This window comes from Melanostigma gelatinosum, assembly GCF_949748355.1.
Source record: "Melanostigma gelatinosum genome assembly, chromosome: 11".
Taxonomy (NCBI): Eukaryota; Metazoa; Chordata; class Actinopteri; order Perciformes; family Zoarcidae; genus Melanostigma; species Melanostigma gelatinosum.
In genome coordinates, this window is record NC_136644.1 from 1,312,407 (window position 1) to 1,330,564 (window position 18,158).

Genomic DNA, 18,158 nt, shown 5'->3' on the forward strand with positions numbered 1-18,158 from the left:
TAAAAAGTAAAGACGCACCAGTCTGGAGCCCAGAATACAGTACATGAGATGAGATAGCATACCTGCTGACAGCAGAGGCAGCCACGTGCCGGACTCTGGGGTCATCGTCTCCCAACAGACGGATGACCACATCATTAAGGACTCTCTCCTGCAGCCGCAGCCGCTACATAGAGAAGAATGTGGAATTAGTCAACTTTTAGGATACACACTGCACAGTGTCTAAAATCGACCAATTCCACATGAAGACGACAGGAAAGGAGAAGTTACCCCAGTGTAGTGATGATCCCCTTTGTGCAAAGTCTCCGTTTTCCTCTCCAGGAAATGAACTAACCTAGAAGAGGAAAGAGTGAATGTCTGAACTAGATTTGTAAAAATTTCAAAAAACCTTTTTTCAGTTTGTCATTATGGTTGGAGTGATTAGAGCAAGCTGCTCCAGTAACACATGAAAAGATATAAATTGATTTTTACCGAAAGTCCATCTCAGCCAGAGTCTCCAAGAGCTCCGTGCGAACGAGCCAATAGGACGAGTCCCTCAGAGCAAGAAGGTTTATCACCAACTGCAGGCCGAGCTCACTCAGAGTACTGCTGCACACAGTCATGAGGCAGTGCTGGAGCACACATCAAAAAGGTCAGCCTCACACACACACACACACACACTACTGGCACACTCATACAGACACACTCACCCTCACTGCAGAGCAAGCCATCTTGCAGGTGACGGAGGATTCATCTTTCAGAGTTTTCTGGAGCAAAGGCACCAAGTCCACCAGGGACAGAGGGTTACCTGGAGAGAAACATGTCATACAGGTGACAGAGAATCATTCAATGATATCCAAACAAGAAGAACACACCTGTACAAATAAGGGAAGATACAACTTTATCAATCACGAAGGAAATAGACAGAATAAAATAAAACAATAGAATAACAAAACAATATAATAACAATAATTTCGTGTAAAATAAACAATACTGGCACCATTGCAAAACACAATACAATAGCAATAAGAGTAAATAAAGGAAAAGTATCCCCCTCCCACACCAACCTGTTGCACTCTGCACGCTGGCCAGCCAGGCGTGTATGTTGTAGCGTGTTTTGGTGAGGGCAGCTTGTATGATGGCTGCACACAGGATGGCTGTGGCCCCTCTGATCTGGGGGTCCCCGTGGGCAATGAGGCCCAGCATGTCACTGATGTACTGCTGCTCTGCAAGGGGACAGAGAACGAGAGCGCGCGGTCACAGACGCTGCGGGAGAACATACCGTTGTCAAATTATGCATTTTGTAACTCCCACTGCAAAAGAAGAATGCACTGCAGGACAAGATATTGTGACATGAGAAGTACATTTTAAATAATAAAATCAATGACGGCTGAATTGCATTTAGCTGCTTTAGGTTCAGGGTCCTGGTATTGTGCATGCTGACTCACCGTCACGCATTAGCAGGACATAGATAATGTTATTAGTAATACCTGTATTTCCTACTACGAGTCAAAACAGCGATGCCTTATTGTAAGTTTTTTGCTCATGATGATATTAAGACAGGCTATCAACAACGCTACACTCAGTCCTCTGGCTTCTCTGTTTGTTTTGTTGAAACTGGCCTGTTCAGGTGTCTCACATCATCTCAATAAGATTGTCTTTTATTTTTGTGGGCCCCTACCTTCAACCGGGATGCCGTCCAGCGGCTCCAGGTAGAGGGAATTAAAGAAGGCTTCAGGGTGCAGCGCTGCTGCGGCCCCAACACAGCTGACCGCCAGAGCCTTCACGCTCACTCGCACCTCCTTGTCAGGGGTCAGACCTGGGAAAACATAGCAAAGACATTACTTTTTTTAAATATATATATATATATATATATATATATATACACACACACACATATACATATATACACACACACACACACACACACACACAAAACAAGAAATGACAGATCTGGAGTCTCAGATTTTCTGACGCTCATAATTCTGTCTACTCTTAACCTGAAAGATATTATCTGTTACTATGATAATCAAGATGTTGGCGCTCTTGAATATCCGATCCATTTCTTTATTCTATATGAAATTCATTTTACAGATTTCTTTTAAAGTTCTCACCGTTTCCCCGAGAACTGAATTCTCCACTTGACTCAGTTTATAGAACAGGAATCTGTGTGGTTGGTACTTAATTAGACAACCGGATGACTTTATTATTAAACACACAAAGTGTATTTTGAGCAGTTTTGATAACCCTCACCATTCTTTTGTCCCGTCAGCAGGAAGGAAGCAGCAAGAAGCCGTACACAGTGCACCAGCGGCTCCACCCCCTGGTCAGTGTAATGTCCAATGGGACCCTTGACCCGTGACGGCTGAGACACAGTGGAGAGTTACAGACAGACGCATAAGAACTTTCTTTACCTTCTGGTGAGACAAACGGTCACGATGTTCTCAGTGCGTGTTCACCTTATTGTCAGGTTGGGGTTCAGCAGGTTCGTCCTTTGGTACGAAGCGGTCCACGCTGCTGTCTGAACCCTGCCGGTTGTGACCTCGACCTTCGAAGAGATGAGGTTTGCTCAGCGCTGCACACAAGCACACATAGAAACAACAAGAAAGCTCAAAAAGACTTTATATCAAGAAGCAGAACTGGGTTACGCTGAGAACCTGTGTTTTTTTGTTTGTGTGCTCAACGGCGTGCACACGCACACACGCACACACGCACACACACACACACACACACACGCACACACACACAAACACACACACACACCCAGGGCCGACTGCAGGATTGGTCCCGAGGGTTCTTCTTGGGAGGAAGGTGCTGCTCCTTCATCTTCTTCATCCTGTAACGTCCCGATCTGCATCCCGGAGTACTGGCTCTCACTGCCATCCAGCACCTTATGCATAGACACACAGAGCAAACCCGTCCAGTGAGCAACTAAACGTACATCACAGGAACACTAGAATGCAACAAACTGGAAACGCTCCCGCATGCAGAGGATTCCTAGTTAGTTCTGACTCATTCTTTATCCAGTTTGATTTGCTGGATTGACGACAGAGACACGCAGCAGAACAAACCAACGACTAAAACTGAAAGTCAAACAAACGTTCCCTCTTTTAAACTCTGCTGGCTCATGCTTAGGTCACTTTGTTTACAGCCAATCAACTACACACAGGAAAAAGCTACTTTGGTTGCCACAGTCCACCAGAGGAAGAGCAAGCTTTTGATCCAAACTAGATCAAGTAAAGAGAGTATTTTCAATCCGTAAGACTACAGGAGGTACACACGGGACATTTTAAAGTGAACAAGTTTTTCCTTGCAAGATGTATAAAGTAATCTTAATCCAAAGATTTATAGAAATAATAGTTTTTCCGGGTTTGGCCTCCGCTGGAACAAAAGCCCGTCACAGGCAGATGGAACCAAATCTGAAGGACAATTCAAAAGGAACAGATGGCCTTCATGCTTCTACTTTGAACTCTTCACTGCAAGCCATCAAGATGGGATGTTGGGGTTGGGGGGGGGGGGGGGGGGGGGTCACTGGAAACGAGGAGGAGGGGAAGAAGGGGCATGACGTACCGTCAATGACAACAAGAAGGGCAAAAAGTAGCAATACGCAAATTATGTGCATGGGTTGTGACGAACGAAAGGAGAAAGGATGAGGAAAGCCAAAGGTTTCCAGACAAGCAAGCCCCTCCCACTCCGTTCAAAGTGTCCAATTGGCTGACCTTGTCACTAGTGCTAGAGGAGCAGGAGGTGGCATAGAAGGAGGAAGAGGAGGAGAAAGAGAAAGAAGAAGAAGACGACGAAGAGGAAGCAGTGTAGACAGAAGAGTCGCTGTCTGTGGCATCGGGACCCTCGGTGGAAGTTGGCGAGGGAGGAGGCGGCTCAGTCACCTGCGGCAATGGAGTGAGCGACTGAGACGAAGCGGGGAGAAGGATAGAGGGGGGGGGGGGGGGGGGGCAAAACCCAAAGGACTGAATCAAGTGGCAGCACATCTTATCCTACATGTTCTCAGGAGCACTTTGATTTTAGAATAGTGTACGAGATGTGAAAGATCAGCATACAAGTTGTTTGCATGTTCCATTAGTTCTTATTGAATGTATTAAAAATAACTGCCAACCAGCTCCAAAATCCTTTAAATGGCTCGGTGCAGCAGACTCGCATCCTATCTCTAGGAAAGGGCTGTCGTCTGTATTTACACTCCTCGACTATAAACACTGTACAGCATGTCTGTAAGGTAGGATATCCATCGGAAAGACTAAATGATTGGAGAAACGGTTTACAGTCATTTCCAGTAAATGCAATTTGTAGGAAACGGGCGAAAACATGCAAGACCACCGATACGCCCTTTAATGGTAGAGACTAAATGTGAGGAATGAATATGTTGTCCATTCTATGAATCCTAACTCTGAAGTGTTGCATCGTTCATAACTGGGAACTATGCCTTTAGGAACATTAGGGTTCAGTTCATTATAGCATTGCATGTCATTAAGTCTTTCAGCGTCTAGGGAAGCACGCCCTCGCGCACACACACACACACACACACACACACTGACCAGCTCTGCTACGTCTGAAGGTGTGACAGCCGAGTCTGGTCCCTCTGTGGTGGTCTGGGAGGAGTCGCTGGGTGGAAGTGAGCCATCATTAGTGCCCAGCAGAGCCGCTCCTTCTCCGGGCCCTCCCTCCATCTCTGGTGTGGTGTAGTCTGCCGTCTCCGGAGTGACGTTGGCCCCGCCGCTGGAGCTCCGACTCAGCATTTCCTCCTCGTTGTCATTGGGTGACTCGGGAGTGTCCGATGCAGACGTCCCGCCTCCGCCCTGCTCCGAGGAGGCGCTGTGGTCCACGGAGTCGCCGGCCTGCAGGGTGTGCTGGGAGGAGCGCGGCTGCTCGGTGATGATGTCCACCTGGGCCGCAGAGGAGCCGTCCGCAGCGGCGACTGTCGCTGAAGCAAAGACGCACACGGAGCCCGGTTATCACTGTTGCATGGGGCTTTACCGTCTAGCGTGAAAAGTGAGGCTGCCTCCTGGTGCCGGCGTCTTACCTGTGAAGACACCAGTGGTGACCTCAGTTCTCTCTGCGTCATCATCCAACCCATCCTCCTCCCCAGAAAGCATTTTGCCTTGAAACGACAGGTTTACATAGTGTCAACATATCATCAGCACCATCACTAGAGGGAAAGAGACTAAAACCTCTATGATGCAAAGTTACCTTTAACTGAGTGCATTCAAACACTAAACAGAAGACTTAGATATATGCATTAAAAGCAAATATTGTGCATTATTGACAATATATCTTGAACTCTGAAGACAATCAACCACCCTAGGTGACTCAGTCGGAGGTCAATTTGCCCAAACCCTGACTGAAGCATCAGTTAGAGTTAGAGGTAGAGGTAGAGGTGAGCAGAGGAGATAAGTAGACCAGTCACCTCTTTGTTTCCTGAGAAGGAGTGGACTGCAGGAAGACCCTCCCCCTGCTGCAAATGGCAGGAAACAGGAAGTAGAAACGGGAGGAGAGGAAGAGAAAAGCAGCAAAAGCTCAGAGGGACTCACAGGAAACAACTATTATTTACAGGCGACAGGAAATGAGTCGGCAAGCAAAGAAAACGGCCGTAAACTCAAACCAAAGCAGGAACGAGAGTAGAGCAAGTCTGTCAGTAAGGGTTTATGAAATAAAAGCTACTTGAAGCAGATGCATTGGCCCCCAGGTGACGGAGTAAAACACTGTAGAGCCCACATTGTACTGAACAAAAGCTTTGTGTTTACCGATGAGCTCCAGGATGCTGCTGGAGCGTGCTCGGCTCTCTATGTCCTGGCGGAAAACAGTGCCGTGAAGAATGCTGCCTGCGGTGATGAGCATGTGCAGAAGCTCTGGTGGGGGAGTCCTGAACATCTGCTGCAGGAGCTCCAGAGCTGCTGTGACCACATTGTGATCCCAGTGCTGTGTGTAGTGTAGGGTCAACTCGTACACCTTCAGACACACACACACACACATGTGGAATTTAGCCCAAACTATAGAATTAGCATACAAACACTGGTATCCACACAATCACTCTCTTCCCTCTACCTGCAGCAGTTGTTCGGGTGTCGGCTGTACGTCAGCCTCCTTCCTCGTGACTCCAAAGCTTCCTTTGAGGCTGGTGGTGTTGACTTGCTGCTGGAGCAGAGGCATCAGGTAGCGAAGGGTTAACAGCACCCCCAGAATTAGGTGGCTGAGGTGCTCCTCATCCACTGGCACCAGCAGACCTAAAAGGGTCAGGGTGTGAGATCACTTGTCCTCTCTGAATGTCTGTAGCCGCTTGACACCAAACTAGCCAAGCTGAAATAATCTGAACTGTTCAGTCAGCGCGCGTGTGTGTGTAGGTGTGTGTGTGTGTGTGTGTGTGTGTGTGTGTGTCCCTACCCAGCAGCACGTTAAGGAGCCATGTGTAGAAGTAGCTGGCGCGCCTGGAGTGTTGGCACACACTGACGGCTGAGCTGGCTGCTGTCCGTCTGATGGTGGGGGAGCTGGACTTCAGGTTGGCCACAAATGACTTCAGCAGCACCTGCGACAAAAACGGTTGAACTACAATTCATCTCTACTTCCTTTTTAATTAGTAAACGTTTATGGATACAAAATGGAAAATACTAACTTTTTAAACCTCTTCAGCTTTTTTTTGTTTAACTACGGCTTTCAGATAAACTAACTTAAGCTTATTTAGATTGTTAGGAGAAGAGTAAGAAACAGGAGAGAAAACACCAAATAATGCAGAAAAACTATTATTTGAAAGCAAAAATGATCTGCGCCCCAATTATTAATTGCCCACTCTCCAGTTTCAATGTTTCTGCTGTGTGGATACCTTGATCTCGCCATCATTGGCGAAGTGCCCCAGGGCAGCCATGATCTTGGGCATTGCAGCAGCCAGAGTCTCCTGCACCGTCTCCTCCTGCCGCTTGGTGATTCGAGCGAGGCATGGCAACAGGTTGACCAGGTAAGGTCTGGATCACAAGAGACGGAGATAAGTAGTAAAAAAACATTTAAAACTGAGTCAGACACTGATGTTTCTTCCCCTAACCGTCGCCGTTTGTAAGGAATGCCAGCGATCGGCCGACGTTGCTGTCTTGCAGAGCCCGTAGACGGCATCGTCACAGGAAACGGGCTAAATAAGGCTACACATGTTGGCGAGGGAACAAACTGGAATATTCATATATTCAAAATGACCTGTTATGACCTCGATGATAATCACAGCCTCATCAAACTAAAGAGGATGTGTTGCATACCTCCATCACATTGCTCTGCGCCCTTACACACTTTCACAATGTATTTTAGAAGTATCTGTTATTTCTGATTTATGACTAGAACAGCTTGGTGTAATAAACTATTGTTGCTGAGCTGCATCTCAAATTAATCTTCAGGTTCACAGTTTTCAGATGAGTTATAATACTTTGATGTTGCACAAACCGTTGACCTGCTATCTCCCCCTAACGTCTTTCTAAAAACCACAGAAATTGGGCAATGTGGGTCTCTACGGGTGAACCAACTACTGATTCTAACATAAGAGGTTTACAATCTACAACGAAATGTGCCATCCCGGGATTTTCCCCTCTGAGTTCGGCATAATGCAATGTAGATATTGTTGCCATGTGAATGAAGTAGAAAGCCATTTTCAGGCATTGTGTGTGTGTGTGTGTGTGTGTGTGTGTGTGTGTGTACCTGCATTTCTGTGGTCTGATGAGGTGAGCGAGCTCAGCAAACCTCCACAAAGCTGCCCTCAGGCTCCGAGAGGCCCCGTTCTACAGAGATACACAAACATTCACACATGAAGTGTTTTTACACTAAACATGAAACAGACGTCAAACCTTAGTCATTAGTGAGAATAAAACTGTTGCATGAAAATACAAACAACAACAAAGACACTCATCCAATACCTTTTTAATTTCTTTGTAGAGTTCCAGCTGCAGTCTCGGCAGGTTTGAGTCCATCAAAGCCTGAAAATAAAGATCAAACATTAACACGGCGATAACGTATCTCATCACATCACGCACACATCAAGGCTCATTACTCCGTCTTCAGTGGGTACCAACTGTGTGTCAATCGATGATCAACGGTGTTGTCCTATTATTGAAGAAAGAGGAGAGAAAAGAGTTGTGTGGAGCGCTGCTCGCTGCTCACTTTGATGATTTTGTTCAGGCACTCGTCTGCCACCATCCGGACGTCTGATTCGCCGTCATCGCTGCAGAGCAGGAACATCTCCATGGCGATGCCCAGCAGTTTCTGAAACTCTGGAGAAGTTCTGCTCCCAGGACCATAGAGGAGAAGACAGAGGAAACTGTCATTACGCACATACATGTCCATCTTTTAACAGACGACGTTTATGCAAAAAAACACACACACTTGACCGTACCAACTTTATTTGTGAGAATAACACATACTAAAGATAAAAGCATCCCATAATAAGAGCTGACGGAGCTTCATATGAAGCAACTGTGACGGAAACTATCTTTGAACACTGATAGCTAACGCTACATTTTCTAAAACTTTGCATTTAGAAGATACAATGAGTTTCACACATTCTGTGACCGCAAGCAAGCTAGTAATTCAAATAGCTTGTTGTGGACCATAATGAATACAGATCAGGGTATTCCAGCAAAGTATGTATCATTACGACTATAAACTATACAAATATGGAAACCGGTCTTTCATGCTTTACAAGAAAATAATTGTGGCTACGGTCCAGCCCAGGCCGAGCAGTTTAAATGAATCAGAAGTGGTAAAAAGCCATGTCCTGTCAATGCAGCCCAACACCAACTGGCATCTATTGCATTAATCGTGGGTCACTGTTATTAATCATCATTTTAAATCAACAAGGCCTACCTCAGAGACTGAGCCACAATGTTTTCACATATTGTCAGGCAGTGTGTGACCCGGTCCTTCTTTGTGGTAGCCTGTTCCTTTTTCCTGTGGAGGAGGAAAGATAAGGAGGATGAGAAGAAGCGACAGGCAACCGGTAGCGAAAAGACAAGGAAACAGAGATAGGACACAACAATTGGGTTCAGACTGAGAACGTACCGCCAAGAAATAGTATCATCTAACATTTGATTAAAAGAGACAAATGTCCTTATCAAAAGTGCACTATAAATGATGGAATACACTGTATATGCATGTCTCCTCGGCTATTTTAGAAAACGTGCTTTACCCAGGGACTGTCACTGCTGCTGATACATGCTTTATAATTAGATGCAAAGGTAACAGGTCTGAAATAGTTGTCTTGTGAGCTTCCATGTAAAGTTATGCCATGTGAATAGAGGTAGCAATGTTCTATATGGCTACATAGTTGATAAAAATGGTGACCTCTTCAAGATCGTACAAACATAAAAGGTGCAAGTTGTCATTAGACTCCCAGCCAAGCCTACATTACACTACGCGTGTTTAGAACACAGTGCATGCCAGTTACAGGAAAACTATCTGTCGGGACCTTTGGACAGGCAGATGGACCTAATGAGTCTGATACAAACACCAACACCACTTTAGAACCTGACAGATGTACTTGAAATGATTACGGCTGAATAATACACCTGAAAATGTGGAAAAAGGTAAAATCGGGACTGAAAGTGTTTGGCAGGTGAATCCTGTGATGGAAAAATGCACCTCTTCCTGGGGGTGCGATGGACAGGCGTCCGTGACGTCATATTAATGCACCAGGTCATCGGGCAGAGAAGTAGTTATAATATCTACCTTTCTGTACAATCAACGACACAATGATACACTGGAAATGTGAACGTGGCTTTCCAAACAATGTTCTTCCGAGATCAACTTATTCAAGCAGACACTGAACCTTTGAATCGGTCCTCGGTCCCTTTAGCAGGCGCGTGGGCATAAAGTAACGGACGCCTTCTGTGATAGCCAGCATTCAGCTGGTCTGACCCGAAAGATGTGTGTGGCTGACACTCAAATAACGTCATATCAGACCACAAAGCTCCGCTGGGCATTGGTGCAACGTCTGAAAACCAGTACCTTAGATCTAAAATAGAAGTTTAAAGAACATCCTCTGGTTGCTCGTTCGCATGTTAGCATATCTGGCTTCAAGCTAGTCATAAAAGGATGGTTACGCTATCAGAGAGGCTCTCACGTTAGCACGCAAGCTAAGCTAACGTTACCGGTCTAGGTGGTAGCGGGCTATGCAATCCCCGAAATACAGACATATACGTACTGCCTCTGGACGAGCTCCTCGGCGGTTGGTGGTCCCTGCTGCTGCTGGAATGACTTCAGACTCTCAAAGGCCTTCATCAATTTCTCCATGGTGGCCATTTTAGCAATCAACAGTAAGCAAGCTAGCTAGGCTAGCTAATATTTACGATGAGAGCTAACTAGCTAGCACAGTGGGACAAGTTAGCGCAATGAGAGAGCAAGCGGTGCGTAGTGCGACGAGAGTGCAACACTGCTCGCGACAACTACCACCGGCTCTCCGCTTTCTGTTCGTGCAATATATCTCTTATTCTTTCACAATGTTTATCCTAAATGAACAAAACGATGGTCGATAATAAGCCATCTTTGATGCAGCGGTGCATTCCCCCGTCAAAATCACACCAGGAAGTGGCATATGTGACAGTTTACAGAGAGGGGAGGGGCGTAACGTCAGTGGCCAATCAGACTGCGGTTTTATGTTGAGTGACTTGCAAAATAACCAATGAGTGACTACGTTTTTTCCCCTTCGTTGTTATTGTTGCTGTCACGAGACCTGCTGTAATCCAGATTGCAAAAACATATTTGAGCAACACCAGTGCTGTAGCTGTGGTTTATCAATGCACTAAGGAAGATAAGTGGGAGTGACTGTGAGAAGGCTAGCATCATTAAAAGAAGATTGAACTCTTAGTTTACAGTTCAATTGATACATGTGTAAATACTATGCAGTAATGTACTGCAGGACTTTAAAAAAATGACAATATAGAGCCTAAATTTGTTACCATAGCCCTTGGAAATTTTAGTCTATTACGTCAGCCACATGTTGCTTTGGATGAGTAAATTGGCTGAATATAAGGGTATTTTTACCTGAAGATCAAACTTGAAAAGTCAGAGTGGTCACAGCAAATGAAGTGGGCCACTGTTTACTGGTCTCGAGTATTTTCAGCTAAATTATTGAATGAATTATTTCTCTTCAAACACATTTCTTGTTTCCTCTCTCCTCGTATGGTTTCCTTGCGTCTTAGTCCTTCCCAACATGGATGCAATTAAAAGACGTGGGATGTACCCAAGAAAAAAAGAAGCATGTGCATGAAACTCTATCTTATCTGGCTCTCACCTTCACGTCATACCGAAGCTTGTTATAGTCCTACTGACTCAGTGGGGAAATGATTAATGGCGAAAACACAACCACCCATTAGAAATACATTTATACATTTAACTTTATGGGTCAAGGATGTAGTAAAAGCTTTCACCAAACAAATCAATTTACGACACAAATAAGTCAGGACACAAGCATTTTTATACAAATGGCAGTGTATTATTTCATAATTACAAATGTCAGATATGGTACAACAACCAGTGATACAACTTGTACAAGAATTAACAATGACTGCAGTGGTTGAACGACATGACTGTACAGATACAAAAAAAAGAAGAAAATCAAGAAGTCCCCGGCCCCGTTTGAACACCAATAATGCATTTGTCATTCCTCCCGTCCTCGATCACTTATCCGACATATCTGGACAGAAGAGTGTGAAACCCTGGAGAGCCTCCAGGCAGTCTATCGGTGGTTATCCCAAAACTAGACTCAAGTGACATCAAGGAACTGAGGACCGCTCCCTTCTACATGTTGCTGGTGAGCCATCCCAGCTTTTAGGGAAAGACTCGCCACCATCGCCTCTGAGGAAGGCAGAAGGGAAGGAATGCATGTTGAGCATTTAAACGGGGGCCAACTCAGCTGGTCACCTTGCCATTTATAAAGTTGTCCTCAGATACCAGTGAGATATGTTGGCACTAGAAGGTCATCATTTACATATACAAGGAACCTGAAGTATTACAAACCAATACATGCTTGAGTAATAAAACGTATGTATTTATTTTTATTTCTTTTTTTTTAAACAGGCATTACAATGCACTTAGTGCGGACATTCAAAACTGTTGAGCTGTGTGAAGTTCCTTTATGTGAAGGACTGTCTCTCAGAACGGACGGAATGATAGAAAAGAGGCTGGAAAGAAAGGCGGGATGTCAGAACGTAACTTGGTAATTGGCACATATCATAAAGGCCGTCAGTCTTTCAGTACAATTTTCAGACAACAACACAAGTTTGATTTACTTGATGTTGCTTTTGGTATCATTGGCAAAAAAAGGTTAAAGACACTTCCTATAGTCATCGTCAAAACACAACATAGTGCAATGAAACTAAACAGACTTTCTTCACTTCACTGATGGTATAAGAGCAAAGTTCAAACAATGACAGCGGCATGGGTGGCAAACAGTTTAGTTTCCCTGTGAGAGAGTGAGTGTGTGTTAGTTACGTGTTAGAAATACATCATTTACAAGGTTTTTGAGGCTAAAGAGCTAAAAGGCTAAAATCTACAGAGGCAAGAGAAATCAGCTTCAAAATGTGCCCGAGAGCAACAAAACAAAAAGAACAAAGACACTCAGAAACTCAAGCGATGACGAGCCAGCAACAGATGCACGCATTCGATTCCTGATTTTTGACAATGGAATGTGCGACAGGGGACAACATTTGTAGAACAAGCCAACTCTCCAGATTAGATATCAGGATGGGGAATTATACGTGTACCATTTTAAATGCAATGTCTTGAACGGTTTAATATTCAAATAAGTGATATTCAAGACCACATTCTAACTATTGTATTGTTGTACTTCAATGCATTAAGATTAAACAGAAGCTGCAGTTGCTTACAATGAGAAATACACACACACACACACACACACACACACACACACACAGTGAACATGTCCAGATTGGGTATTCACAGCATTAAAACAGGTGATGGGGAGTAAACAGCAACTGCTTCAAAAGCTAAATTCAAAAGCAAAACTGCTTCAAATGCCTCTGAAATGCAAATGAGAAAAACAATGAGAACATGCTGAGAAACGTACAGAAAACGCATTTGTTCACGACCGGTTAACTTGGAAGTAAACACTTTGTCTATGAAGAAACAAACGTGCACAGCAACTGTGGTTCTGCAAGTGGACAAATGTTCCTGTACACAGACTCTGCCTGCAGGATGCTAATAAACATGATTCCTCCCGGTCTACACGCATACAAACAACTGTCCCAAGCCATTCCTACGGCACAACGTACAGGTTTTAAAATGGAATATTACGATTAAGAAACGGTGTTTTCATCGAGTACAAACAGCCAAAGCCACGGGGTCCAACTGCAGGTCTACGAGCAGGACGTGTGTCCGTCGGGCATCGTGCCGTCTGTGATCTACAGGCCGAGGCTAACAGCTGCCGACAGCCTCATCAATGGAAGTTAGTCTGATGCAACAGCAATCCGTTGTCAAGATGAAGCCCTCGTCAGCTGCAGATTAGATATCTTATACGGTGCCATCATCGTCGTCATGTGTTCCAACTCCACCTGGCTTTCTGGTGCACTGGGTGGCAAATTACTAAGATACTTTAAGAGAAAGGATTTCTGCTCGGCACATGAAACCGGTTCATAACAATAACCGGACACGTCAGGAAAACAAAAGAAAGAAAAGCCAGCTGGTACAATATAAGAAGCGGTAAAAGATAGGACGAGGAATAAAGACAACCAGAAGACAAGCTTTGCCTGAGTGAATAATGTAACAGACTTTCACTAAACAGCTGTTCTCCAGAAGGAAACAAAGTCCGACATCTGAAATTAAAAGATCGGCGCTTTAGGAGCCCATGAGAGATTCTTTAGAGAACAGGAATGATAATTATCAGACCTTCTGTTCCCGAACAAAGCCTCCGGGACATTTACTTCAATATACTAACGCTGGCTGACTCCATGCCATTTCTGCTAAAAATGTAATTAGTACAGGAAGCCAGAAGACGGTTTCCTACACATGACAGACAGTCCGGTGCAACCGAACTGGGCTGAGGGAAGGATGTGGGAGATCACTTTAAAACAAATTCTAATCAGAAGGGGCCGGTGGAGCACGGCATCAACACAGCAACGCTAGACTGGATCTATTTCCCCCCCCCCTCACTCAGATCTACCCAAGCCTTGAGGGTGCGGGTGGATCTGCCGTGCCAACGACACGTCATGTTGACCAAATCAATGACAAACATACAGCACATGTTAAAAAAAAAAGAAGGTCTTATGCTACATTGAGAAAAGAAAAGGAAAGAAAACTTCTGGTACTGTGCTTCTTACAGAAAACTCCCCGTCACACGTTATCCATACATCCTCATTCCAACAGAAAATCTAAATGTAATGTATGCATTCAAGTGGTACTTTTATGGCTTTTTGTACAATACAACCTTTAGTGAAAATATACATCTAGACATAAATTCAAGTACAAATGTACAAAATCTTTAAACTCATACTTTTTTCTTGAATTATAATACACTTTTAATACAGCTCATAAATACAGGTCAACATTCACTGAGTTCCTAAGATTTGCGCTCGGTTGGAGTTTGTGGCGAAGTTCAGCGGTTAGGGATGGGAGGAGGAGGAAGGGGGGGAGGAGGAGGAAGGGGGGGAGGAGGAGGAAGGGGGGGAGGAGGAGGCGCAGGTGGAGGGAGTGGTTTAAAGTCGCGAGGGCTCCTCGATCTCGTCGTCACTGTAACCGCTCTTAAAACAGACCTGGGAAGAACCAGAAGTGAGGATATATCACCAACGGTAGCAACTCTCATCACTACGTCATCTCACATGTGCAGGATGAGGTCACGTTCTCCTGAAACGACCACCTCGACTTCACCACAAGAAGTATTCCTGCAGTGGACCACCTGGTGGCGCGTGCGCACACACACACACACACACACACACGATAAAACAACAACGGGTGTAGGCTAGGTCTTCAGATAAACGGGTTTATCTGAAGACGAGCCTCATCACGCTGGAGACAACGTGACACAGCAACAAATACAGAGAAGAATATGCAAAGAAAGCAGAACGAGGCCTTATTCTAACCAACTGAGACTAGCGATGAACGGATTCGAGGTTCAGGGGGAACGTTTTCACATGTTGAGTTTGGACAAGGCCTGCAAGGAAGCAAAGAAGGAAGAGAAGAAGTACCTTAGCCCCCACCCCCCCGGACAGTTGCCGGAGCACTAGCACTTGCCTCTCTTCTGAAGAGGCGGTAGAAGAAGCCTCTCTTTGGTGGAGGATTTGGCCGATTCACGTCCAGATCTGAGCACAGCGTCCCGTCGGTCTCGTAGACGTTGATTTCCTTGAAGCACTCCATCTCGATCATCTACAAAGAAGCAGAGGGCGAGTTATCTATCCGGACGACTTCCCGGGGAGCTCGGTTCTACCAAAGGCCCGTGCGTCAGCGTACGGGAGGGTGCCGTGTATTTATAACACAACCCTCTCTACAGGTAGCTGGTTCAGTGTCCATCTGGACGTAAATCAACACCTCCACACTGTGTCTCATACATATTCATATTCATTCACAAGCAACGGCAGAGTCACATTTAAAAGCATTTACAGGGACGTAATTATGAAAAGTGAGTTATTGTTTTAAATGATGAAGCAAGTCTAACTGCTGTATGAAGAATCAAAACAGTCTGTATTCAGAAACCCAACGTACAGTATGAACCTGTAAATGAGCCTAATGGGTGTCCTTTCACAGGAAGGTATTGTTCTTTAATGCAGGTGTTTCTGTGTACAGTACGATGACATCATCTGTCTGCAGTACCTCGTTCTGCCACGGGATGGAGACGCTGCCCGTGACGAACTTGTGGTAGAAGTCGTCGTCTGTGGGGTCAAGGTTCACGCCTTTGACGGTGGAGAACTGCTCGATGTCCAGGACGTCTTTACAGTACACCGCCCGAGGCTGAGAGCGAGAGAGAGAGAGCGAGAGAGCGAGAGCGAGAGCGAGAGCGAGAGGGAGAGAGAGAGAGAGAGAGAGCGAGAGAGAGGGCGAGAGAGAGAGCGAGAGAGCGAGAGAGAGGGCGAGAGAGAGAGAGAGAGCGAGAGAGAGAGAGAGAGAGAGGGCGAGAGAGAGGGCGAGAGAGCGAGAGAGAGAGAGCGAGAGAGAGAGAGAGAGAGAGAGAGAGAGAGGGCGAGAGAGAGGGCGAGAGAGCGAGAGAGAGAGAGAGAGAGGGAGAGAGAGAGAGAGAGAGCGAGAGAGCGAGAGAGAGGGCGAGAGAGAGAGAGAGAGAGAGAGAGAGAGAGAGAGAGAGAGAGAGAGGGCGAGAGAGAGGGCGAGAGAGGGCGAGAGAGAGAGAGAGAGCGAGAGAGCGAGAGAGAGGGCGAGAGAGAGAGAGAGAGAGAGCGAGAGAGAGAGAGAGAGAGAGACAACTGTGAAACGTGGATTTGTTTTGGATGAAGGGGGGGGAGATGGTTATTTTAATAACATGGAAGCCCTCACACGCATGAAGACTGTTTGCTGCCGTTTGCCTCAGCGTGGCCCTACTGACCTGAATCACCCAAAATAGAAACGCAGACAGCACGATCTACTTTCAGCTATTGATTTAACCTCTCAGGCCACTGGCACTGAACACGTGATGACTCTCTCTACGAACAGCTTAGAGAAAGCCAACGGTGCCTTTGGTTGAGCTACATGTATCTAGTGTTGGTGATGATTACCACCAAACGGGGAAACTCTGCTTTAAAATCACTTTTCTGGGGATTTCAAACAACGACACTGAAATCACAAGCCTGCTTCTCACCCTCCCCCCCCCCCCAAATTAGCCAGCATGATAGCTAGCTGTTTGTTTACTTGTGACAATGGTATTTCCTGTATGCCGACTCGCTGCGGCTTCAAACTACAAGCTGTGAATCAAGCCTGTATGCACAGCGTTTGTGTGTGTGTGTGTGTGTGCTGTCCTTACATCAGGGCTGAAGGGCGGGTCCAGCATGTTGGCCTCCAGCCGTTTGAAGTTGATGTTTCTGAAGATGGGGTGCTGCTTCACCTCTATGGCCCCTCGACCCTGGCAACCCAGTCGCTCCTTGGGGTCCTTAGCCAGGAGCTGACACGCAGCAGGAGGAAGAAGAAGCACGAGAGGTTCAAACATTACAACTCTGAAGATGTGCGTGTTCGCCCAAATAGAGTGTAAATTATAGCTTTATGCATTTCAAATATCTCACGAACCAAACCTCTATTTATTCATTCATAACCTTTAGTGCGATGTATACATCGTGTGCATGTAATCCTCCTGCCTTTATGCATCTGACCCAATGTAAGCTAATAAAGGCAGATACAAATCCGTCGAGAGCCCAGACGAGAGCCCCGACGAGAGCCTCTACGAGAGCCTCCACGAGAGCCCAGACGAGAGCCCAGACGAGAGCCTCTACGAGAGCCTCTACGAGAGCCTCTACGAGAGCCTCTACGAGAGCCCCGACGAGAGACTCTGGATAATATCACCAGCGCACCACCGACAGAGCAGCAGGCTCATGAAGTGGAGGAGTGCTGTTTCGTGGTTTGGCTACCAGTGGACACGCTCACTGGCCCTGTTGTCACACAAGAGCTGGTGGCTTTCACAATCAGCAGGCCAATAGCTCCCAATTATCTTGCTCCCATTTCTTGCTGAAACCGTTGTCCCCCTCCCCCCTCCACCTCTCCTTGGGGAGATTATGAATCTGCTGAACCTCAGGTCATAATGTTCCACCGCGTCACACAAATCCACGTCCCTCCCCCCCTCCCCTCCTCCCCAGAGGCAAAGCAGCACAGTGGCTCCCTCTAGCAGAACGGTCAGATCGTGGAAGACAGATGGGAAGATTGAAAACCACATGATCAACAACCGATCTCCTTAAAGTTACAGCAATCAATAAGTTTACTGGGTGAAATGACATGTAGAGTTTGGATTCAGTCACAGTTTGTGACTACCTGGTGAACATGGAAGAGCATTTAGCAGCTCAAGAGCTGCTTCTCTAAGAGATGGAGACCATCCGTCAGGTCACCAGAAATACAAATACTGTTGCAGTTTATCAGCTGGATGTGTCAATATGCAACTTTAAAAAGGTGATCATTTATCAATGCTGTGTGCTTACAGCTTGTTCCACTGTCTAATAACAGGTTTGAACTGAAGGTGTATTTTTTTAAAGGAAACGATACAAAAAATGCTTCGTATGTTGAGA

At 45.8% G+C, this 18,158-nt stretch overlaps 2 protein-coding genes across 6 annotated transcripts in view; both read right to left on the reverse strand.

Annotated features, from left to right (window-relative positions):
• Window positions 1-10,505, reverse strand: part of htt (huntingtin) — a 29,535-nt gene extending 19,030 nt beyond the window's left edge. For 3 of the 4 annotated variants that reach the window (XM_079279490.1, XM_079279488.1, XM_079279491.1), the window contains exons 1-21: window positions 10,157-10,505; window positions 8,821-8,904; window positions 8,119-8,239; window positions 7,875-7,934; window positions 7,660-7,739; window positions 6,806-6,944; window positions 6,370-6,511; window positions 6,034-6,212; window positions 5,733-5,937; window positions 5,396-5,443; window positions 5,012-5,089; window positions 4,527-4,912; window positions 2,740-2,866; window positions 2,436-2,551; window positions 2,230-2,341; window positions 1,658-1,795; window positions 1,044-1,202; window positions 687-784; window positions 469-608; window positions 268-331; window positions 63-163 (exon numbers count right to left, since the gene is read on the reverse strand). In XM_079279490.1, the coding sequence (XP_079135616.1) occupies window positions 63-163; window positions 268-331; window positions 469-608; window positions 687-784; window positions 1,044-1,202; window positions 1,658-1,795; window positions 2,230-2,341; window positions 2,436-2,551; window positions 2,740-2,866; window positions 4,527-4,912; window positions 5,012-5,089; window positions 5,396-5,443; window positions 5,733-5,937; window positions 6,034-6,212; window positions 6,370-6,511; window positions 6,806-6,944; window positions 7,660-7,739; window positions 7,875-7,934; window positions 8,119-8,239; window positions 8,821-8,904; window positions 10,157-10,254 (2,675 nt within the window). In that variant the 5' untranslated portion in view covers window positions 10,255-10,505. The remainder of the gene's footprint in view (window positions 1-62; window positions 164-267; window positions 332-468; window positions 609-686; window positions 785-1,043; window positions 1,203-1,657; window positions 1,796-2,229; window positions 2,342-2,435; window positions 2,552-2,739; window positions 2,867-4,526; window positions 4,913-5,011; window positions 5,090-5,395; window positions 5,444-5,732; window positions 5,938-6,033; window positions 6,213-6,369; window positions 6,512-6,805; window positions 6,945-7,659; window positions 7,740-7,874; window positions 7,935-8,118; window positions 8,240-8,820; window positions 8,905-10,156) is intronic. The other variant, XM_079279489.1, reaches the window with a different exon arrangement.
• Window positions 10,506-14,153: 3,648 nt separating this feature from the next.
• The window catches only part of grk4 (G protein-coupled receptor kinase 4), a 32,843-nt gene continuing 28,838 nt past the window's right edge, over window positions 14,154-18,158 (reverse strand). The window contains exons 13-16 of one of the 2 annotated variants that reach the window (XM_079278670.1): window positions 16,913-17,050; window positions 15,775-15,912; window positions 15,199-15,330; window positions 14,154-14,720 (exon numbers count right to left, since the gene is read on the reverse strand). In XM_079278670.1, coding sequence (XP_079134796.1) covers window positions 14,664-14,720; window positions 15,199-15,330; window positions 15,775-15,912; window positions 16,913-17,050 — 465 coding nt within the window. In that variant the 3' untranslated portion in view covers window positions 14,154-14,663. Of the gene's footprint in view, window positions 15,331-15,774; window positions 15,913-16,912; window positions 17,051-18,158 lie in introns of both variants that reach the window. The other variant, XM_079278669.1, reaches the window with a different exon arrangement.